Source organism: Bradysia coprophila, chromosome IV, assembly GCF_014529535.1.
Source record: "Bradysia coprophila strain Holo2 chromosome IV, BU_Bcop_v1, whole genome shotgun sequence".
Lineage (NCBI taxonomy): Eukaryota > Metazoa > Arthropoda > Insecta > Diptera > Sciaridae > Bradysia > Bradysia coprophila.
In genome coordinates, this window is record NC_050738.1 from 2290384 (window position 1) to 2314994 (window position 24611).

General features: G+C 37.3%; 4 protein-coding genes across 12 annotated transcripts in view; 3 read left to right on the forward strand and 1 right to left on the reverse strand.

Moving 5' to 3' along the window:
• LOC119066825 overlaps positions 1–7972 on the forward strand; it is a 29751-nt gene extending 21779 nt beyond the window's left edge. Inside the window, exons 1-4 of one of the 4 annotated variants that reach the window (XM_037169484.1) lie at positions 5842–5941; positions 5997–6049; positions 7254–7401; positions 7459–7972. In XM_037169484.1, coding sequence (XP_037025379.1) covers positions 7276–7401; positions 7459–7935 — 603 coding nt within the window. In that variant the 5' untranslated portion in view covers positions 5842–5941; positions 5997–6049; positions 7254–7275 and the 3' untranslated portion in view covers positions 7936–7972. Of the gene's footprint in view, positions 1–5841; positions 6050–7174; positions 7402–7458 lie in introns of those variants that run through there. The other 3 variants (XM_037169483.1, XM_037169482.1, XM_037169485.1) reach the window with 3 other exon arrangements.
• On the forward strand, positions 34–2583 carry LOC119066824 (odorant receptor 67d-like). The gene is made up of 5 exons (XM_037169481.1): positions 34–537; positions 1462–1561; positions 1622–1711; positions 1911–2066; positions 2130–2583. The coding sequence occupies exons 1-5, from the start codon at positions 89–91 to the stop codon at positions 2178–2180; spliced, it is 846 nt and encodes a 281-aa protein (XP_037025376.1). The 5' UTR covers positions 34–88; the 3' UTR covers positions 2181–2583.
• Positions 3825–5435, forward strand: LOC119066826 (transcription factor MafK-like). 2 transcript variants are annotated; one of them, XM_037169487.1, is made up of 3 exons: positions 3825–3981; positions 4999–5220; positions 5289–5435. In XM_037169487.1, exons 1-3 carry the CDS (start codon positions 3952–3954, stop codon positions 5424–5426), a joined length of 390 nt encoding a protein of 129 aa, XP_037025382.1. In that variant the 5' UTR covers positions 3825–3951; the 3' UTR covers positions 5427–5435. The 2 variants fall into 2 exon arrangements, with proteins under 2 accessions (XP_037025382.1, XP_037025381.1); XM_037169486.1 differs by having other exon boundaries at positions 3831–3990.
• Positions 7973–10910: 2938 nt separating the features above from the next.
• On the reverse strand, positions 10911–23505 carry LOC119066430 (protein charlatan). 5 transcript variants are annotated; one of them, XM_037168912.1, is made up of 8 exons: positions 23281–23504; positions 15154–15384; positions 14640–14965; positions 13625–14515; positions 13405–13548; positions 12911–13162; positions 11369–11974; positions 10911–11335 (listed from the first exon to the last, which is right to left on the reverse strand). In XM_037168912.1, the coding sequence occupies exons 1-8, from the start codon at positions 23323–23325 to the stop codon at positions 11086–11088; spliced, it is 2745 nt and encodes a 914-aa protein (XP_037024807.1). In that variant the 5' UTR covers positions 23326–23504; the 3' UTR covers positions 10911–11085. The 5 variants fall into 5 exon arrangements, with proteins under 5 accessions (XP_037024807.1, XP_037024806.1, XP_037024809.1 ...); XM_037168911.1 differs by having other exon boundaries at positions 10911–11974; positions 23281–23505; XM_037168914.1 differs by lacking the exon at positions 23281–23504 and adding an exon at positions 15509–15995 and having other exon boundaries at positions 10911–11974.
• Between the last annotated feature and the right edge of the window lie 1106 nt (positions 23506–24611).

Genomic DNA, 24611 nt, shown 5'->3' on the forward strand with positions numbered 1-24611 from the left:
CTGACTATAAATCTCCTTCTAGGTCATAACCAATTTTGTCGTCGTTTGGTACAATCACGAAAAGTATTATTCTTTAGTCGCTTTCATTATGGATGTGTACCACCGAAATGCAACTGGTTTGAAGGAGCGCATGCTGTTCAATACGACACAAACGATTTTTCAACATTTCAAAGCAGTTCGAGCTGCCATATTCGCAGGGATGACACTGTTCTCGTGTTTACCGATTTACGACATTTTTTTCCGAAGAATTTTAACGAAATTGTCTCCGATGATGTTTCCATATTTGGATGACCAAGTCCTCCAAGGATATTTGATTTCTTGTGTACTGAATATCGTCTGGGCCGGCTGGAGTTACATCGGCATCTATGGTGTTAGTTGTATGTTCCTGTTATATGTGCATGTGTATGATGCACTTGTGTCGCTAGTCGAGGACGATTTAAATGCATTCGATGCCACGTGGGAAACGAAATGTGTTGACATTAAACGACGGAAATTTGCATTTAAAAACATAATGCTAAAGTTTATGGATATAGCCAGGTAAACTACAGTTTCAGTTGGATATGCATCTATATATCGTTTACTGTTTTTTTTTAAACAAAATATTTATTATCATTCCTTGTTAATTCAGTGTGGAATGCAATGTATAAACTGTGCATAAATATCTAGGTGACGTTATATTTTCGTGTGTTTATTCACCTCGGATTCGCCTCGGCTCAACAAATTTCACACGAAAACTCCACTTTTTAACTTATGTAATGTAAATGACAATTATTCTAACTTCGGTACTACGGTACGATACTACAAGTGAAGTGTTCCGTAGAAATCTCCGATTACTTGCCAATTTTTACATTGAGATGACATGCTTTGGCAAAGTTTTTATACATTTTTTCTTCTTCATATTTCCACTTCACAAACTCGAAATTCACCATTTGTCAATTAAATCCGATGAACACATTGGATATTATTGGAAAACTGAAACGTTTCTGTGGGTAAGCACAACAGGCCCCATCGCGGCTTAGGTGCAAGTCTTCTTATTAGGGCGCCCACTCATCGTATACTAACGTTTCTGCCATTTTCATACAAAAGTAAACAATTTTTATTCTTCTTAGTCATTCCAATTTGTTCCACTACGCGTCGCTTCCTTTGTTGGAAATCGCAAGGTAAATAGGTTTGTTCCAAGGCCATATGAATTGTCAACTTTCATCCATAGAACCATAACCTCAATAATATCTCTGGGTAAATCGCGTAGGCGACGTTGCTCGATTTGTATGAAATATCACGTAAGCGACGTTGCTATGGATGACATTGTCGTTGTTCGGGTTGTCAAAGTTCGTGTTTACAGTTACTTGGAACAAACCTGCGGCCGCCCTTGTAAAGTGAACACATTTTTGTGCACACTGTATAAGATTATGGGATTGCCACAAATAGCAACGGAAAACGAATTTGGTTTTAAAATTGCAGATATAGCGTTTACATGAACGAACGGTTCAACTTTATTACAACTATACAGATGGGGTCTACATATTTATCGTTCACAACAGTACTTTTTGGCATTATAAAGGTAGCTAGACGGATAAATTTGATGAGAAATTGATATTTTAGAAGCTTTTTTTCCTGTCAGGCTGACTTTATCAGTGGCATAGGTGCCAGCGTCTATTATGTAACTCAAATTTTAACGTTTTCTTTCATCGGACAAATCATGCAAGACACGGTACATTATTGTGAATTTTGCCCGACTGAAGTTATTATAGATCTCGTTGCTGTCAGGATGAGAATTACCTGGATGGGTGTCTTCTAGCTCTAAGTAACTTCTTTCATGTGACAATTTCGTGACAATTTTAATTAGAAAACCAAAGAAAATTTCCATGACCGGATACCGGTTTGATTTGCGAATAAAACTTTCATTTTAGACTGATAGAATCGGTGATATTATATGCAATACAAATTGGTATAAGTATGACGTCAGCTATCAACAGGATTTAATACTCCTACTAAGTATTATGCAAAACGTCTCTTGCGTTCGTATTGCCGATATTTACCCATTGAACTTTGAAAGAGGTCTCGCGGTAAGCCACCAATTTTTTCTTTGTTTGATTATCGAAATTAAGTTTATGACTTTAATTTTGTAGATCCTAAAGAGCATTTACAGTATTTTCATGTTTTTGGTAGAAGTCGCGTGAAAAGATGAAGCCAGTGAATTTCAGTTTGCACATGAAATGCTTTTCAATGAAAGTTTCATTTGAAACAAAGTTTAGCTCATTTCGGCTCATTTGACGAAGCTTTGAAACAAATACAGAAAATGCACGCATTGGTTATTTCCTAGTGTTAGCTACAAAACACTTTTTATTTGTCTCGGACGTTTGGAAGATGTTTATAGCACGAGCGGCGATTTGATTATAATTACAACAAAACGGATGGTAACAATGGACTACCTGCAAATTGAAAAATCATGAAATAACTTTAAAGCATTTTTGAATGAAACTTAATTTTTTCTGCATATTAGATGACACCACCCCTGGAATTAGGTAAAATAAAGGGTTGTACCTTCGGAATATTGAATGTAAAAATAAACAACATTTACCATTACACATTATCAAAATATCACTTCGGTTTTTTTTTAAATTAATTAAGTAAAACACCTGTGACGTCGAGTTGTTCGATTATTTACGTACCATCTCTCTGATCTTAGTTTTGTTGTCGGTGGTCTCCAGTTCAAAGATGGCAAATGTTTTATTTCTAATGGAAAAATTTGGGAAAAAAGGGAAAATTTAGGACAATATTGAAAAATGCTTTCTAATGATTTTGACGAAGCTTTTGTACCAAACACTAAGTGGTATTTTAAACTGTAGAAGTAATAGATTTTCAATGATTCCATCTCGATTAGGCCTGTTCATTTTAGAGAAATAGTCCCAAATTCATCTGGCATGGTGTTTATCTGGTCCGGAAGGCTAAAATATTGGCCCCGTATTTTTTTTTTTTAATTTTAAAAAATAGTTTAGATCTGGGGAGCGAAGCATTTGTTCAATAGGGCGTATCGAATTTTGCAAAATTTAAGGTCCGCGACAGCCTTTGTGCGGAAAACGTAGATCACCGAAAACTGTGTCCGGTCATGTGGGTGATGGATCCGAGGAAGCCCGGGAAGAAGTCCCCCCGGACGACTTTAACTTTCTGATTGTCATAACTCGAAAGTTGAGAGTATTTTCGAAAATAATGTTCTAGCGGAATGTAGAGCTTTGAAAACTCTACAAAACTACCGAAGAAACCGATGGTCCAAAGGGTGCCACTGCCGAGATTGCCTAACATCGAAAATCTGACCTTATGGTTTCGACTTATATTTCCTGAGAGACAAATGTTTATGTTTAGTTTGTGGTATGAGGTGGTAGGGGAGGTCGAGCACTACCAGTACACTAGGCATGTCCCGGGCGGAAATTCACCTGAAACAACTTTTTCAAAATTTTTGAATGGACTTTTTAAGAGTACCCACATTGCCACGAAGCCAGTGAAGACACTGCAACCGGTCGAGGACACATTGCCCAGTAAGTATATATAATATTCCATGACAGTAGCTGAACTCTTTTACAAAATATTTGTGATTTCGATGTGGCACACACTATACTACGAACCTTAATATTTCGTACATAGGTATATCGAAAAATGTGTAGAACTTGTCTATTTGCAACGAAATCGACTTCTTATTACTATTCGTGGGTCAAATAACTAATTAAACCTACAAATTGGCATCTGTCCCACAAATTTCACTTTATTCGGATTTTGTAGTACAAAATGTGCTCCAATGTCGAAACACGAATATTATACGCACAGCATCGTCTATTACATCGAATATAATGATTTCAAGGGAACATGACTCGGCAATTTTAGATTTTCTCGATTCAATTCTTTGTGTTTCTACGTTTTACGGCAACAAAATCAACCCTGGAGGCGAAATATCAAATGCCACAAGAAATAAAACGCGAAAGAAAGGTGCCGATGATAATTATACATAAAATTACCGATAAACGAGCCATCAGAACAGTCGGAGCGTTTGCTGCGACTGAGCCCCGTACAAACCCGTATATCTATTGCGTACGTGACCCTAGTGCGTCTGTCACCCTACTTTGACCTTAAGCCTATGCACCGGTTAAAGTAGTTAAAGTAAAATTATTATGTAATGTGTACATCTTAGAAATTGCGCATAGCGCAATTACGAAGCCCCGTACGACGTTCCTTTCAAATAAAACAAAAATTTCAAATAGCCCTAAAATTTTAATTTTTTGAGTATAAATACACATAGGGCCTAGTATCGGCCTCAGTCCGAGGATCCAAATTTTTTTTTTTCAACTACATTCTATTCGGCCTTTGATTACCTTCCAAATGAAACAAAAAATACGGAAAACGGATGAAATTTGCTCGAGTTATATGTAAAATACACATAGGGCCCTAGTAGCTTTTCACTTCTAAGGCCCTAATTCACGGTCCACTCACCCGATTTTAAAAAACTTTTTTTTCCTGGATTGGTATTGACAATACATATCATTTGCCGTGTCATTTACATTTCCATCGTTTATTTTGCCATAAATATCACCAAAAGACCTTAAATCACTTAGGTGGCCCTAACTCACGAAGGGCCGACCCGAATATGCCCATCTTCGAACTTAGCCTCACTATTTTGACTATCTTTCAGGGAATCGGATATCGGATTTGATTTACTCAAGATATCGACGTGACGGACAGACGGACAGACGGCCCAAATTTTTATTGCGGATTCGTCATCTATGAACATAGGCAAACACTTTGCCCTTACCGTCTGCTTCGAATTCCATCAATTACACACGGCATCGTAATCCTATAAGCCCCTTCGTACTTCGTACGGGGCTAAAAACATGGACCAACCATACGCGTTGATCGTAAACAAAACAAAACTGTTTACGGTGAAAGGGTACACAAATTGCTCAATGTCATTCGTACATGGTGTCTACAAAATCCGAAACACCATTCCAGGCACCCCTATCGCCATGTCCCATTCCAGACATATCCGACGATGAGTTAATTTCGATTTCGGTACGTGATTTGAACCGTACATTGAAACTACGCGGTTTGACTCGCGACGAAATTGTTCGCATGAAACAGAGACGACGAACATTGAAGAATCGCGGATACGCGGCCAGTTGCCGAATCAAACGGATCGAGCAGAAGGATGAACTGCAGACGGAAAAGACTCAGGTAGAAGACACGAATCTTGGAGTTGAGTAAATTTTGCTGAAATTTTCCGAACTACAAATTTTGTCTAGGAATGGCACGATATGGAAGCGATGCAGGATGCCAATCAACATATTCGTGAGGATACTGAATTGTGGCGGCGCAAGTATGAGTCGTTGAAGAAATTTGCGATTACAAACAAGATTGCGATACCAGCCGAATTGGAGTAGCCATGACTGGTTTCATGGCAGGGACTAAGATAGGAAACATTGAGGGTGGGAAAGCACAAAAGCAGACGAAAGATTCAGCGTCTTCATAGTCAATTTGTGAAGTTCATTATATCATGTTACACAGGGCATATTATTGGTAAATTGATTTACCGAATTTACAGAAATTTACCGCAAATTTACTGAATTTACCGAAATTTCGATAATCTTTGGTAAATTTCAGTAAATTCGGTAAATGAATTTACCAACAATGGGCACCGATGTTTTGTTGCACGGCAGAGTAAAATAAATTTTACTATGTAGTGTTGGTTGCCTAGTCGGTTGTTGCATTGAGATAACAAAATTGTCATTTCGTTGATTAGATTAACTTATGTGACTTTGAAAAGTTGAATAAAAATTGCGAAATTCATTTGAAACTGGCGAAATCAGAATTTAGTTTAATTTGAACGCGTGAACGTTGAACATTTTCTACTGCTTGAAGATGGAAAAACAGCGAACTTTCGGCTATTTAGATAACGGTAACGGTCGTCGTTGATATTATATTTGAACTTTGTTGCAACGAAATATTTCTAGGTGCCATCGAAATAGCCATTTATGACGACAAATACTTTGATCAATGTGCGATGGTAAGTGGAATTGTGCTCCTTGTTTGTTATCGCCTGAAACAGTAGAAGGAATCGATGAACGCTCTATGGTCTGACATAGTGATTGTTAAAACTATAAGGGTAGCAGAACTGGTTTATATCTCAAAATACGTTTATTCCGTAAGTGTTACAGTTAGGATATCCTTGCCGTTTCTGAAAGCACAGTCATTATGCGAAATTGAAGCGATTTTTCGAAGTAAATTTCATGTACGTCCGGGGAAAATAGGGTCTTATTGGGTTTAAAATTCATCCACACTGGGATATGTGCAGATGGAGTTTTCAAGCGAAAAAAGACTGAAAACTCACACTTTTTCTACTGAAATTTCTCGATGTACACGAAACGTACATGGTCGTATGGGGTGTCATTAGAAAGGTAATTTTATATTGTTTCAGGGCTAGTACGGGATTTTGGGGGTTTGGAAGCATCCACGATTAAATGTGAAAAGTTGAAATGTTTAAGTGCTCACATTCATTGTAGATGCTTCCAAACCCCCATAATTCCCTACTTGCCCTGAAACAACATAGAATTACCTTTCTGACACCCCACACTACCATGTACGTTTCGTGTAGGAAAAGTGTGAGTTTTCAGTCATTTTTCGGTTGAAAACTACAAATGCACATATCTCAGTGTGGATGAGTTTTAAACGCGCTAAGACCGTAATTGCCCCGGAAGTACGTGCAATTACCTTCCTAATGATATTTCTGTAAGAAAAGTGCACGTTTTCGGTTTTTGATCGCCTCCAACCAGCCACATAAGCTTAAAAGAATTTTTTTGAAAGTGGTTTTGGCATCTAGGGTCGAATACCTTTCTGGGCACAAATAAAAAATTCCACTGGAAAATACGTTCAATTTCAGTGGCTGTTTTTCAAAAGAATCCATCGGAAAAATTCTTTAAATCAGAACCGACCTTGTGTATTCTAATTTCAAGCTGTGTGCGAAGGAAGCAGTTATGTTCGACGACAAATTTTACGATGATTAAAAACCAGGGACTATTTTTGGAAAAACATTTTCCTAAAATTATTATGTTTTATTTGGAAAATGTAGGAAAATTCGGAAAAAGCTTTCGTATCAAACACTAGGCTGTACTTTAAACTTGAGAAGTAATAGATTTTCAATGATTACATCTCGATCATCTCTATCCAATTCCTTTCCATCTCACGTTCACATATTGTTTGGGTCATTTAAGGTCTTAGAATCGTTTTACGACAATGCAAGTGTCTGCCAGAGGAGAACTGACATCGCTGTGCAAAGTGATGGCGAAGGATGGCGTGTCTATAGTGGCTAGAGATGTGCAGTTGGATAAAATCATTGGCGTCGCGTTTAACAAAATTCAGGTTTGTCGTAACGAGACCGTGCTAGTTCCCATTTAACATGTGAATTACATTTGAAAGATCAAAGGCAATCCCGATGAACCATCCGAGTATTTCATGTTTCGAAAACAAAATACGAACAGCGATCATGGAAAGATGCTTCTGAAAATAATGATGGAAATTGATCAATCGATTGATTGCTACGAATACTTTGAAACAGATTGCATCTTCGATTTGTCATTTCTTTGCACAATTCCAGGATATGCGCGAAAATCGGTTGGGAAAATGCTGACTTTTTATTCAGTGGAATTGGCTAGAGAGTTGAAGAATGGCAAAAGTTTGAACTTACTCCCGGAACATTTGCGCTCAAGTAATCCCGTACCGGGAGCGATAACGGCAGTGTTCTCGTCAAATTATTCGCAGAAAATCGGTTTCGATTTGGGTTTTGAAACATTGTCCAAATGGTCTTTCGCTGACTTTGAGTTTAAAGGAAAACAACTGTCTGAACGCATTACCGGAGGTCACGAGACTATGATTTTAGTGGGATTGAGGCTATGATTTTGTCATTGGGAAAATAAATTTGTTTTGAATTATGGGGACTTAACCCGAATACGTTAATAGACCATTATTTACCAATGGGAGAAATGATGGAAGTGGTATTTTTTGAGTGTTTGCCGATAGAAGTGTCATTTCCATTATTTGCTCACAGTAAGGCATTTAACTCAGAAGCTTGAGGTAAACTTTTGGTGACGTGAGCAAATTTACTTTTCATCACGTTTTTGAGTAATAGTATTTCGCCTTGTGTGGTTGCATCTCTCCCCTTCGGCTCGGAAAAAAAGGTTCCAAACAATTACGTAAGTGCTCACTAAACTCCAGGGGAATGTGTTTTACCGCTCATATCAATGAAGTAATAACTCATTTCCCGGTAGCTCTCATCTCTACACTCTTAATGTTGATACAGTTGTGCTCCTGTGTCACAACTTGAATATCAGAATTGGACGAAGCTGTCTACACTTCTTACACATTTAACTTATCTTTCACATCAATGCAAATTACTTCAATGAACTTGATCAAAACGACAGCTAAGCTAGGTGGAGCGAGAGATTCCTTAAGAATTCTTACTTTCGGTGTGTTATGGTCACGATCTCTCAGTTACATAGACTCATTGGACGTATTGCCTTTTGATCCTTGGTACTCTTGAATTATGAAGTTGCAGCGAATGTTCAATAATAAATTCCTGATCACAGGTAATCAGCAGCTGTTGGATAATCTGTATTTACTTTGTTGTGTTATCGAATCTGATTTTTTGATCATTTATGTGTTTCGATAAGATCTCGATCTGGTCACTGTAACGCTAAGGACATCTACTCCTAATCGAGACTTATACCGAAGGCAATTCAAAGGAATTCATGCGAAATTTGTTTCAATCAGACACGTCTCTCATACATAAGATATATTTTTATGAAATTTTTTCATTTATTTTATACATAGCTTACGGTAGATTACATATTTCCTTTGTTTCTGTTAAATTATTTTCTTCGTCTTTCGAACCATTCTACATTTTTGTCATTATTGATTTTTTCCTTTTCATTTTACTCTCAATTTTATTGTACAATTTTTACATCATTTCTGGTTTTGTTAATTCTTTTTTTGTTCTTAAAATCAAAGTTTTTATTTCTTTGTTGCACTTTATTCCGGTTAATTTCGAGTGACTGAAATGGAACGCCAATTTTCTTTGGAGGTAAATCTCAAATTTTTGTTTTTTTCATTTCAATAAAATCGAAACAAAAAGGGGAAATCAAAAGGAAAATAATTTTATTTTCAGGCACCCTCATCTAATCCGAATAAATTTTTGGTTTTCTCTTTCTTTTTCAAATAAATTTTCTGTTTCGTATAGTCTCACGATTCGAACATAAAACTACTGGTAATGTTCTTATCATGTCAGTGAGTCACACTGATTTTTCTTTTGTACAAAATTCGGTCCTCCGATTTTTTATTTTTAAATTTAATTTTTAGTATTGCAAACAAACAACAAAAAAACATCATCGAAATAACCTAACTGCAAGTGACAATTTCATCAGAACCGATAAATGCAGTGAAATTTCAGCATGAATTTGCTTCAGCTGATCCACACAAACAATCAAAACTGTTAATACGGCTTTGGGTTTGTTACTACCATGCGCCTGCGTGTAGCAGATTCAACCGTATAAACAACGATAAACAGTTTTGATTGAATGTGTGGATCAGCTGAAAAACAGTGAAGCTAATTCATGCTGAAACTTCACTGACTTTGACTGTATGATTTTACTTACCACTCGGGAAAAAGCTGGCCATTTGCCATTAGACGATATGAGTTTAGAACGTTGAAAGTGTCTTTTTGAGAAATTCGTTTAACGAAATGTCTTGAAGTTTATCGTGAAATTATCGAATTTCATGAAAGACTTTCAAGAAATTGGAGAAATGTTTACGAATCTTCGAGTAATTTCGTGAAAATAATTTCTCAAAAAAAACACGCTGAACGCTCTGAGCTTATCGTTGTCTGCGTCTAATGATAAATGATCCGCTTTTTACCGAGCGGTAAGTACTGATAATAGGGTTCTTATAAATTCCCTTAGATCCAACCCAGGGCCTATTTTTGGTAATTTTTTTTGGAAAACTTTACCAAAATTTACCAATTTTTTGGAAAAGTTTACCAAAGCTTTTCTAAATTTACCAAATTTGCCAAAATTTACCAAATAAATTTTTGGTAAAGTTTGGAAAATTTGGTAAATTTTACCAAAAAAAAATTACCAAAAATAGGCCCTGATCCAACCATTTTAAGCGAAAAGTTAGGAACTGAGGGGAAAAATCATTGAAGTTAAAAATCCTTTCGATTTTCTATTCAACCGGCTGTAGATGGCGTCGGCAATAATAAGCATTAAAAGCTCAGAAGGTCTAAAATGGCAAAATTGAATTAAATTAATTTAAAATCAAGGTCTTGAACGGATTGACCGTTGAAAATACGTAGACCACAAAGATGACTCAATTTGTTATACTAGGGTTCATGTTTGCCTTCTGTGAAAGGCTGACATTAGGCTCTCATCAATGAAGTTATTTCACAAAATTAAGAATCACATTTATCGACTTTATATGAATTTTATCGAACCGTGGTCGATGAGGATTCACACCTTTTGTATCGAAGTTGCGTTTGGTTTTGCAAATTTTTAGTGGATGCGTCCACAATCATAAAATCATTTTGGTTTAACCGATCCAGATATTTAGAAATGAAAATTCTCTCGATTGAAGTTAATTGTTCAACTTTCGTCATTAACAATTGTCAAGCTGCTGAATGATTCTAGTTAAATGAAAACATCTTTGAAACTCTTGAACCTTTTTAGTTGAAAGAAAATTTTTGCGTTTTCTGAGAAATTGTTTAAAATTTTTCTCAAAGGTGGCACCATCATGTCAACTGAATGGCAAAATGCTACCTTATCATAACCCAAAAAGGAACGACACCATCATCCAGTCTGATAATTAGCAATAAAAAACTTGGATACATTTCTAGTTAGGATTTTTTCTTTTTTGTTATTTCTTGTCCATCTTTCGCTTATCTTTCGTTTATTGTGTGTGCGTGTAATTTGTGACAGATGGAGCGACTAAATTTTAATTTTATTTCAAAATAGTTTTTCTGCTTTGTTTCTCGATTAAAAAATGTTTTTTAAGGTAAATTCATATCTTATTGACTTGCAAGCCACACTTATGGTGCATTTTACGTTGAACGCGTTCGCATTTATTCACTTTACACAATTGCTTCTCATCACCGTGCCGCCACTTCGTATGCAAGATTAACGATGCTGTTGTATGGTAAGACATAATCATGAATCCCTTGCGATTTTTGCACTTGAAGCAGCACTTCTTTCGGCTTACCATGCGCACCAGATGCTTATCGCGTATCTTATTCAAATCGGATTGTCCATCAATGAGACCATCGGCACCAGCAGCAGCACCAGCAGCATCGGTGACGATCGGTTTCATATCGATTTCGTCGATCTGTTCGATTTTGCGCGGTTGTGACTGTTTCCGGTTACGCTTTTCCATTCGATCACATTCACTACTTTCGCTTTTAATGGACACATCGAGTTCCGGTCGTGTTTCGAATGTAAACGATTTGCGTTTCGGACTGGCGTCCGTCGCCAGTTTCATGGGATTGTGAAATTGTTCGCGTATGTAGTTGTCGAAATGTGGTTTCAAGTTTGTAACTTGATCCGTTTGATTGCACTGCGTCCTGGATGGAATCACATTTTCCGTATTTTCTTTGTTGTAAGTTGAGCGTCGTTTTTTCGGCGTTAGATCTGGATTAGGATTTGTCGCGGGAGGCGAAACATTTGGCGAGGCCATTGAATAATCGATCCATTTCGGGATGGTTGTTGGCAATGGATTCGATGATTTTGATGGCGATTTCGTTGACGCTGATTGTTTCGTGTGTTTTGCGATGATTTGCCGGTAGTTTTCCTCCGCTGAGTGGTTGTTTGTAAATGTTTTGACTCCGCCTCCCGCATTATGAAAATCCTGGGCAACGGATGCGGTGTTACGACTCAGAGCGGCCATTTGTAGTTGGCTGTAAAGGACAAGATTAGGTTCATCGTCAAGTTAATTGATTTGGAAAAGTGGGATATTCTCTGCGATCAAATGCAAAATAAAAATACGAAGCTTGGATGCCATCGACTCGATGACCAGCATATTGTTTAGTACTACAACAAGAACAGCTTTGAGCGTTTTCTCACAGAGCTAGTTTAAGGAAAAAAAATTCTCGACTTTTCGCAATCTTTCTCCAATTTCACGAAGTTTCTTGAAATTCTTCTCGAATTTTTCGAAAATGGGTTTTATGACAATTCGAGAAAATTAATCAAGGAAAATTCGAGAGAACATTTTCTCGAAAGTGGGCCCTGGCTTCTTATGCATCTCGAGGAGATTGTTCTGACGCAACGCCTCACGATGCATTTGTATCTCGCGATTCAAGGTAATTAAATTAGTTCTTTGGATCGTGAGACATTAATAGCTTTGCACTATGTGGCATCAACCAACACTTCCGTTCAACGCTACGTACTTCGACAGGGCTGCTTATGTTGACGACTTAATACCAGGGAAATGATAACAGATATCGCTGCACCGGCCCAGCCGGTGAGACGACAGTAACGCCATCTGTTATCATTTCTCTGCTCAATACGAACACAACTTCTTCACTACGCACCATAAGATGATGAGCCGAAGACTTCAACAGTCAAAATCGAGTGGTGCTCACTACCAAAATTATGTGCTTAACTTATCAAAGCTGTTGCCTCAAAAGTCAGATCCGTTTTTGCAAACGAACCGGTCGCTTTTTAGACTCCGTAAAACATTGTGCATTGAAACGTCTCATTGCGAAAAATTATAAAATTTAGGAAACAAAATGAACAGAACCAACAGAAAAACTAAATACCAACAAGAGAAAAACCAAACCGAACGAAAAAAAAGAAGCAAAACTCAAATCCAAACAGACACGACAAACATTTACCGCGTATAATCTTCTGGGTCACTTCCGTCTGCCTCCATATACTGAAATAAACGCTCAGCACCGCGTTTCTGTGTGCTTGACGTACTTTCGATGCCACTCGGCATGATAGTCGTCGTCGCAGTTGACGTCGTTCGCCAACTATTTCCCAAATTTGGATTATTATTAGCGACCAAATTGTCGGGCATGCTGTTAGTTGTGGTTACATTATTTGCATAGATATTATTCGATTGGTTATTATTCGAAGTAGAGTTGCTAAAATGAAAATGGCAAAAATTGAACGACGGTGCTCCTGGTCGGGTCTTTGAAATTTCAAAAAAATGTAGGGACTTGGTTTAAAGGTTGGATGTGTAGGATTTAGGCAAAGAGGAGTTTTAAATTGTCGGAAAAAATGCGAACTAAAACTTAGAGATCGTAACCGGTGGGTGGTGGTCACAGGGACAAATAATAAATGAAAAAGTAGGGGAAAACGAACGGTAAAAGTTTACTGCGCTCACCCAAAACTATGGCCAGTTGCGACATTATGGATCGTATTCAACTGACTATTTGGGATATTAAACGAGTTTCCGATGGTTCTTAATACATTTGCTGTCGATTCAGCATTACTCGTTAAGCATCTCTGCGGTCGTGTATCATGGGCGCTGTGTTAGTAAATTTGGTTAGTCACTAGAATCCACCAAACTATCAACAAAATGCAAGAAATTCGGTGAAACTTACTGCGCTTCATTTATGTGCGTTTGGTATTCTTCCTGATTGTCCGCCAGAAAGTTACACTTTCCGCAGACTTTTTTGTTGTGCACCTTAAACACGTGTGTGGCCAAACGTTCCGACCGTGCTGCTTTGTAGTCGCACAGCATACAAACGTAGGGCTTTGTGTGGGTGTTTAAATGTCTCTTCAGGCCCCAATTGTCAGTGCCGGACCATGGACAGTAGCAGCATATGAATCGTTTTTCGCCTTTGATTTTCGGTTTTTTGTCGACCTTTTCCACCTTCAGATTGGTTATTTGTTGTGGATTGATTTGACCGGCTGGGTTTTGATTGTTGTCGTTGACGTGATTCGTATTTTGCTGTTGTTGCTGTTGCTGCTGCTGTTGCTGTTGTTGCTGCTGCTGCTGTTGTTGTTGCTGAACTTGATTTTGTTGTTGTTGTTGATGCTGTGACGACTGATAAGTATTCGTTGGAATCGTTAACGTAGTCGCTTGTTGATAGCCTTGTTGATTGGGTTCCTGTTTCGGCTGCTGCACAAAGAAATTGGTTGCCTTCCGTCCATTAGCTGTGGATCGTTTTGTGCGACTCAAATCGTAGGCCAATCCTCGATGCATACGCAGAAAATGTTTCTTCACATGATCCGCACGATTGAATTGCTTCAAGCAAACGTAGCAGTGGAACGGTTTCTCCTCTTTGTGAATGTTTTCGTGGCGTGTAAACAAGTCACGGCGATCAGTCGAGTACGGACAGCTCGTACAATTGTATCGTTTCAGTCCTGTAGCGGCAGCTTGGGGTGCATTCAACACAGTATTCGTTTGAGGCTTTACATTGTTTGCTTGAACATTGGCAGTTTGTTGCGGAATATTAATGTCGTGATCGATGTGCTCTTGTTTCTTGACTCTGCAATGAAAATGGGATGAGTGTTATTGGGAGGAACTTGGACATTTAAAATATTTTCAGAACATAAAGGTCTCATCAAAAAATAGGAAAATTTCTGAAGAGCCACCCAGCACTACCAACTCACTTGAATATTTTTTGCGGAACATTGAAATTCGATTTGTTGGTGGTCCACGGCAAACAGTCATCCGTGGAACCAGTCGGCCATTTATCTTCGGCTGTCACCGTCGGTACCGTATTTCCCACAGTGGATGCTGTACTTGTTATGATACTGTTTGGTTTATTTGCAACAAAATTATGGGGATTCAATATTGCACCTGGTGGCGGAAACCCATTTTGCATGAGTGCGGCCAAACCGAATGCCGTAGTCAAATGGTCATCACTTTTGAACAAGTTACTCGTATCCGAACCGACGTGATCATAATCGATGGTGGCCAAACTTCGATCAGATATCTGTACAACCACAACAACAACAAAAAAAATGAATGAGAGAAAGTCATGACCGTTTCACTTGAAGCAACACAAGAATCATGAAAACAAAAAACAAACATGAAAAAAAAAACTACGAAAAGAATTGCATACAACGTTACGTCATAGCCAAATAGCAGATAATGTCGGTATAAGTCTGAACGTATACATACCAAAGTGGTAAACGAGCGCTCACCCTCTGGAGCAGTTGGCCCACCCGTCGCCACATGTGCAACTGGTGTTCCAAGAGTATGCAGCCCATGCCCAGTCTCTTCACCATACAATTTTCTGGTGATCTCCTTGAACATATCCTCGTACGCCTCCACACCAGTTGGTTGAGACGACGGAATCAATGTTGTCATTTTGAATTTTTGGTCGGCTATTTGTCTCACCAATAGAATTTGCTATATGCGAAAAATGATGAAAAAAATAATGGGAAATGTGAGGCATTTTTCGTTTGACTGTTTGGTTGAAGTTTAAAAAAAAATTAAATTTGGTGAAAATGAAGCGAATATAGCTACTACTCACACATTGTTAGTTAGCCCTTTAAACGTAAGGAAGATTGTAAAAAAAATCGGCAAACGATTTAAACAAAATTTCATGTCTGTGCATAAACCATACATCCCAAATAACGTCTATAATTGCACTGTACTTTATACGCACACAAAAAATCGATTAAACAAATGAAGCTCACTGTACTCCATTACAAAACGATGTTTCGATCCGTTTTAACGCCCGATACGATTTCCATTCAAACGCAAATTCATAATTATTTCCCAGGAAAACACACGAAACTGAATCTTAACGAACACAAAGCACGACATTAAGGAAAAACTAACCGAAAAGGAACCAAATAAAAATACATTTTTGCTAAACACAAAGATTCTTTTTTTGTTGGTGCAAAAAATTTTTTTTTCACTCAAACCCGTTTCAAATAACACACAGAGAGAGGATATTGCTGGCTACTGCCGCCTGCTTTCTACCAGACGCCCTGCATAACCCACCACCTCAGTGGAATATACAGCAGAAAAAAAAGAAGAGGAATCATCATGCCTCAACCTGCTTGCGTAGTAGTTTGTCGGAGGGGGTCTTTTTTTTGTCGAATACGAAATGTTGTATACAGGGTGCTCAATTCGATTGTCGGTGAATGATTTTCTGAGTCAAATGAATTTTCCATTTTTGTTGATTACAATCAAAATTTATGGAAAACTCAATAAACAATTTGTGGAAATGGAAATGCATACAAAGTCGATGAGCACCCTATGTGCCTCGTCACATAATAACTGAAATTATATACAACCCGTTTTAATTTAATGTACAATATTATTGATTCTCACATGAGAAAATGTATATATATCGTTCGAAATGCGATAAACATCATGTACGAAACACACCATGCACAATATATTCACAGCCACTGTCGTTGTCTCTGTCACCATCACACAATTTTCCGCATAATCTTTTCTGATTGGTTCTCCTCGTCTCATACCCATTGTTTCGCGCGCGCACTCACCACCAACACCCCAAATGAAAAATTATACGTTCAACATTTCCACACAAGAAGATGCACGCAATCGTTTACGCAGTCGCCAACTAACAAACAATTTCGTCCATCGTAATCGTTTTCCGAGAAGGGAAACTGTTCGTGAAAACGAATTTAATAAAAGAAATTAAAAAGACACATGGAAGTGGAGCGGTTTTTTTTGTTTGTCGGTTCTGTTTTGTTATATATGGTGTCGGTCATGTACAAACAGCGGCGAGTTAGTATAATGTAATATCGTATTATATGTGTCTATAGTGTCACAGACCGGACAACGCGAAATTAAAAGAAGGATGATTATCCGCTGTTCGAACCGGCAACGGACTAGATTTTACATCAAACATTAGGCAATCCATTGAAATAATCGGACGGGACGATTGATTTTAGATAATTTCGTAAAATCCGAAAAAATTTAAAAATGCTACTAATTAGCCTGGCCTACCTTGCATATACGCTCCTATATTTCATGTCGTTTATTTAATGATTTTTGGACATGAAATCGGGAATTGATTTTTAAGATTTAGTACTAAGAAAGATCATGAAATCCTATGATGACACCATTCAAAGCTGACAAAGTTATTGAGGAAAATTGCACCCAAACACGACATTATTTTGCCGAGTCAACCGGTCTTCGAGTGCTAATATGTCAATTTTAATATGCCGGGCAACGATAACATAAATTTCTAATTTGCGTCTGACTTCCAAAATAAAAGTTAAGTAGCTACAGTGAGACAAGGCATCAGAACAGTCGGAGCGTTTGCTGCGACTTAGCCCCGTTCGACCCGTAATCCTATTTCGTCCGTAACCATAATACGTCCGTAGCCGTAATACGCCCGGAACCATAATACGTCTACAACCCTCTAATGCGTCTGTTACCAAAATGCAAATCAAGTTGAGCATGGTCAAATTTACTGAAAGTGTTCATTTTTAAAATTACGCATAGCCCAATTACGAAAGCCCGTACGAAGTACCTCTCAAACAAAACCAACAATTTACGATATTATTTTAGAAACCCAAAATTTTTTGCCGACTTTCCATTGGGTATTCAATTACCTCTCAAATGAAACAAAAACTAGCAAAATCGAATGAGATTTACTCGATTTCTGTGCAAAAAGCACTTAGGGCAGAGTAGCGGCCTTAGTCCAAGGGCCCAAATTTGAAACTTTTTTTGCCATCATTCTATTCGGCATTCAATTATCTCTCAAATGAAACAAAAACTAGCAAAATCGGATGAGATTTACTCGATTTATGTGCAAAAAACACTTAGGGCCGAGTAGCGGCCTTAGTCCAAGAGCCCAAATTTGAAACTTTTTTTGCCATCATTCTATTCGGCATTCAATTATCTCTCAAATGAAACAAAAACTAGCAAAATCGGATGAGATTTACTCGATTTATGTGCAAAAAACTCTTAGGGCCGAGTAGCGGCCTTAGTCGAAGGGTCCAAATTTGAAACTTTTTTTACCATCATTCTATTCGGCATTCAATTATCTCTCAAATGAAACAAAAACTAGCAAAATCGGATGAGATTTACTCGATTTATGTGCAAAAAACACTTAGGGCCGAGTAGCGGCCTTAGTCCAAGAGCCCAAATTTGAAACTTTTTTTTGCCACGTTCTTTTCGGTATTCAATTACCTTCCATAAAAAACTAAAACTAGCAAAATCGGATGAGATTTACTCGATTTATGTGCAAAAACACTTAGGGCCGAGTAACGACCTTTTAGCCCTCCCAACAAGCCCACGTTGCATCTTACCCAAAAACAATGTTCAGCAACTTTGTTCTACTCGTCAATACCTTTCCTTTGATATATCACAAGCAGCCATTGCGTGCGTATTTCGGTAGATATCGTCGAAAGACTGAAAAACACCTATAGGGCCCTAGCTCTGGATGGGCCGACCCTACCATGCCCATTTTCGAACTTGACCTTTCTTTTGTCGATACCAATCGGGAAAAAAAGAATTTTCAAAAAAGGTTGTGATTTACTCAAGCTAGAGGGGTCACAGACGGACGGACGGACGGACGGATGGACGGACGGACGGACATTTTTTTATTGCGGATTCGTCATCTATTAACATAACCAAATGCTTTGCCCTTACTATCTGCTTCCAATTCGACGTGTTACAAACGGCATATTAATCTTATAAGCCCCCAGTACTTCGTACGGGGCTAAAAATGATTTTCTCAGATGATTTTTTGTTTCTATTGAAATTGTAAATGTTTTCAAAAACTTTTTATTATCTCGATTTAACTCCATTCGTACCACGTACATACATAACCAATCTTAACATTATGCAGAAATTCTTCCTATCGTTTATTTATATAAAGACAAATCCAAAATAGGAAAGTTTTAAAGTACGACCTCATACCCTCATAACGAATAACTTTTAAGAAGAAAGAAAAACTTCAAATTGTGGAAACCTATTTAAGAAAAGTTTCTCTTTACAAAGTCACCAGAACTATCAACCCATGATGGTATTTTGACCACTGAAGAAGAAAGGAAAATGTTTCGATATAAAAGCGGCTGTTCTCACATTGGGGTTACACTTTGACCTATTCAAAGTATCTAATTTTTTGCAGCAGAGGATTTTGCCTTTGTTTGTCTCGATGATATTTGAACACATCCAACATTTGTGTACTGTTGGTGTTCAATTTAATTTATTGATAAATTGAGATATTTCAATGAATAATTAAAATGAGATAAGCGAACGATACGACTGGAATGACGATTATAGGAAACGAAATGACCTTTAACGAAAGTATGAGCGTTAAAGTTACGAATTACGATACAATCGTCGAAGATATTTGAACCTCTACTACACACGACTACTTGTGGTTGGCAATCCGCTACGTTTTCAATTAAATTAATTTCACACATTGTGAAAATACTGTACAGCAGGAGGATAAGATATAAACTTTGTCATACGAGAAAAAAATTCAGATAATTTGTTGAGGGGCGGTAGGCTGGCCGCCGAGTTTATACTCTATCGTACGATACAGATTTATATATGTACATATAGTTACATTGTACATGATACTATACAACTATACTGCATGCAAATATGTTACACATATTATAACGAAAATTTAAATTATTTTCGTCAAACAGAAATTTTTAATCGATATTAATGCTTAGCAAGAAGAATGGGATGACGCTGACGATGTCGAAAAAGAACAAAAGTATGGAGAAATAAATGAGCTCGTTAAAAATCACTTTACATTCTTCTTGATTTTTCATTTGTTTACGGTGGCCAGTCACCCCATTTTGATGAAATTTTTACCAGTTTAAAAAATGATATAATACGAAAAGTATTATGGGAAATATTGTCGCGGTTTCATAGGTCAGTACATCTACAGAATTAGACTAGCAGAATTCTTGAAAATTCGATCGAAAAGTGGCTTAAGCTATCGCATAGGGTGCTAATGAAAATATTGATTATGTCTATTAGAGAACAATTAGCCGTCCTTTGCACAAGTCTTATCCAATCGTCAAAAATTGATTTTTCATTGAAGCCATTTCTATGAGAATTTTACACTAACAAAAGCGAATGTGTCTACAATCCACCAAAACAAGCTGTAACACGATGTTTCTAGTTTCAGAGGAAGTACGAGCATCAAAAGTGACAACTTTTTAGCCCCATACGAGTACGAAGGGGCTTATAGGATTACGATGCCGTGTGTAATTGATGGAATTCGAAGCAGACGGTAAGGGCAAAGTGTTTGCCTATGTTCATAGATGACGAATCCGCAATAAAAATTTGGGCCGTCTGTCCGTCTGTCTGTCACGTCGATATCTTGAGTAAATCAAATCCGATTTCAAAAAAACAAATTTCCCTGAAAGATAGTCAAAATAGTGAGGCTAAGTTCGAAGATGGGCGATTTTGGGTCGACGCCTCCCGAGCTGGGGCCCCATAAGTGATTTAACGTTTTCGGAAGATATATCTGGCCATTCAAAGGCTACACTTGTAAGTGATACGTCAAATGAAAGGTATTTACAATACCGATCGACGAAAAAAAAGTTTATGGAAATTGGATGACCGACTCGTGAGTTAGACCCCTTGGTGTGAACTAGGTACAGGGCGGCAACCCGTTTTTACTTGAATGTTGGCCAAATTTGAACGGATTTTGATGAATTTTGCTTTATTAGATAGGTATTGACCGTACTAATCAGGAAAAAAAAACTCATGGAATTCGGTTTACCGGAGCGTGAGCTAGGTCTCTTGGAGTGAGCTTATATGTGGCTACTCGGCCGTAGAGTGAAGGTGGTGTTTTTTGTTAATATCTCGAGTAAAATTTGACCAAATTTCATGAATTTTTTTTTGTTTGAAAGGTACTAACGAATGTAAAGCAGCCGTACTACTTTCCACCTCCTAACAAAATGGCCGTCGGCCGCCATTTTGGATTTTTGTAAAAACAATATAAATCGGTGAAAATAATTCTTACAAAGTTATTGATCAGTGGGAAGTGATTGGTTATGTGTGTGTGGTGTTTCAAGGATCCCAAATATGGATATCTATATATAAATATATATAGTATATTGAGCTATATAACGGTATAGATAGTTATTTTGAGCTATATACTAGCATTTTTATCAGTAAATTGTTTATTTATAGGTAAATATAGGTTAATATAGGACTGAGGAAATTGTATGTCAATTTGAAATTTGTGTTACGTTTGAAAGGAACATCGTACGGGGCTTCGTAATTGCGCTATGCGCAATTTTTAAGACGTACAAATTTCATAAGAATTTTACTTTACCGACTTTTACAGGCGCAGTGGACTTACGGCAAAGTAGGGCGACGGACGAACTAGGGTCATGTGCGCAGTAGATGTACGGGTTCGTACGGGGCTCAGTCGCAGCAAACGCTCCGACTGTTCTGACGGCTCGTTTCTGAAGAAGTCATTGTCCGGAACACTTTTGACTATTTATCCGAGGTAAGACAAAAATATATGGAACTTCAAAGTGCATCAAATTGTAACCACATTACCTCAAAGTAATTGTTATGCCAATGTTTCAGACGTCATCTGTTATCAAAAACAACAGCTATAATAAACAACAAGATTTGACTAATGAGTTCTTATATATAGCAAAAAGCAAGTTCAAAACAAATGAAGTAAAAGATTTCTGAAATTAATCTGTGAAAATCTTCGATTAAACGAAGTAATAGTTTGAATAGTATTTAAAACTGTAAATATGCTTGCCGCCTGTGACTAGTTTTTTTTATATTTGTATGGTCATCAGGGGTTTATTCTTATCTGGAAAAAACATACCCCCAGTCACTGAAAAATAAAATATTTTTTGAAAAGTGCTACACCCTAATATATAGGAAGTAAAAGTGTAGAATAGTAGGGTTGTCATCTTACGTCTACTGCTCTAGGCACCGAGACATTTGTTAAATTGTTTGATCAACTGATTCGTTTATTTTTATGTTGATAATAGTGTAGGAAGTAAGGACGAATTACGTTGAAATGTTTAAAGCCAAAAACAACTTTGGGTTTCCCCTCTAGCTTGTCATTCGATCATAGAAGACCAAGAGACTAAATAATGATATACGGTTGGTTATGAAGCGAAAAAACAAGATTTTTGAAGGGGAATGTAAAGGTTTTTTGTTTGTGATATGATCGCCGGAAATCTTCCTTACTGGATGTACGCTATTATGCCGAAAAGGAAGTTAGGGACAAAGACAAAAGAACGTTGATCTAGTGAAAACATTTCACATCGATAGCAGTAGTTTAGAGCTGTTAGTAGTGCTGCAGCAGTACTACTAACAGCTATAAATTTTATCAGAATTTCATTTCATTTTATAAAAAGTAAACCTTTAACAAATGACCCGCGTAGCTCCAGTATACAATTCTAAGGAACTACATTCGAAGAGAAGCAATTTTCGAAGATATTCGGTCATAGTACCGTAACTAATTATAATTTAGCATAGAGCCAGCAGAGAAATAAAAGCAATTGAGTACAACAGGAAAACCTTTTTCGGAAGGTAGATTTTAGTAACTATCCATGTCCAGTCCATACAACCCGCAAGACAATCGTACACGCCATACAGAGATTCATAATCGAAATACCCAACAAAATTATAAATGAAAACCTGAAATGACTAACGTTAATTCGTCTTATTTTTACATCAACCCTTCATTGTGTATGTTCACATCCATTTATACGCCCAACGCAATGAATAAAGCTGAAAGAATGTCGATCATAATAACAACGAAAGACAAGCATACACGCAACGAAATGTGAATATTTTTACCCTTATTATATTTAAACGAATTCGTAAGAAACTTGATGCAAGAGAAATACTAAGAAAACGCGCTGAGCTACAGAAAGACCCCCATCTAATAATACGCCTGCCTGTTGAATGTGTATATGCCATAAATTTAATCACACACAGAGTGTATATCAACCCAAAACACCATACGAAAAAAAAGGCAGAAATGTAACAGGAAAACGACTAACGCACATTCTCATACACTAAAATGAGGGACACAAAAAATGATGTGTATAAATGCAACATTCAACACCCATCGCCGTTCGTATACAATTTTACGTTTTGAATTTAAATAGTTAAAATTTTGAATTTGTTTACATTTCCCATTAACGTTTGTCTTATCAAAAATTGTTTTAATCGAATGCCATCCTGTGCTGCTCAAGTTTAGATCGACACAAAAGCGAACCGTTATGTCTTTTTGTTCAATGAAATTGTCATTGTTTAAGGTTTCGAAAAAAGAAGGTAAATAAAAGATCAATCAAAGCTTACATCAAGAGTCAATCTATTCCATATTTTCACAACGTCCGAATCCATCGTACTGATAAGACCAGCTGAATTGTATCAAACCGTATCAACGTAACCAAATTGTAATTAGTAAACTTGTTTTGTTTTCACTTCACTACACAATTGAAAATAAACCTCCTTACAACGTGATAAAACTCAGTGAATGTTCGTTCGTTCCAAGTCGGTTGAATAATATTCTTCACTCCAACCTACCCATACCCAGTAACCCACCCACATTTAAAACACATTCAATACACCACATGCATGTATACGTTGTCTGCAGAAAGTAATAATAAAATATAGTTTTGTGATTATATCTACATCAAAAGCAGAGCGTTCTTCTCGAACCTCATATCTATACATATATGTATGTGTATGCCTACAGCCTACACATGCATACACTTTGTCATATCATTTCTAAAAAAAAGTTTTTTTTTTTAATTTTGTTTATTATCCGAACCGAAGAGAGTGTAACGACACGAGATCTTTGAATGTGTTGGTGAAAACATGTGGTAGTTGATGAGATAGTAGTTGAATTTGGAAAGCAGTTTATTCGGGTAGCGAAGGTATAATGTTAACGATCAAGTAAACTAGCAGGTACTAAATTTACACCGTGAACCACCGCACTTACACACTTATGAATTGTCTTTATATTGTTGGGTGGATGGGCTGCGTTTAGGACCACTACAGACGAAGAAAAAGGTCGTCTTGTTAATTTATACATAAAATATACCGAACCCATGATCGAAAGGGTTTTTGCTTGGTGTATACAATGTTAGGTGGAATGTAATGATCAACAACATGAATGGCAGTAACTGATGTATGTAATTAAACATAAACTGACTCATAGAACTAGATCATCGCAGAAATATTTATGAATGAAACACATAGGTGGTTCCGAAGACCGCTGGAGGCAGTGATATTTTCACTCAGACGGAAATCATGTCATTTCAATTCAGTTGAAAGTACCCAAACGCGATGCATTTTGTTCAGTTAAACTGAGTTTCTATTGAATACAAGTGAAAGAACATGCATGAAACGAAACATTGGTAACTAGGTACCTTGGTAACCATCGTTCTGAAGTTTAATGACGAGTCGTACATATTTTTGAACATAATGAAAACTCAACTTATTTCGTGGATTTTTAAATTAGTTCTACCCTCCACATAAAAAGGAATATTTTTTCCTTGAATTCTAAATTTAAACACATCTCTAATCTCCCGCATTCCGACGACGGCATGTGTAGAAGAAATATATACATCTAATCTAAACAACACATACAGTTGTAGACAATGTTCCATTCATAGAAGAAGTTC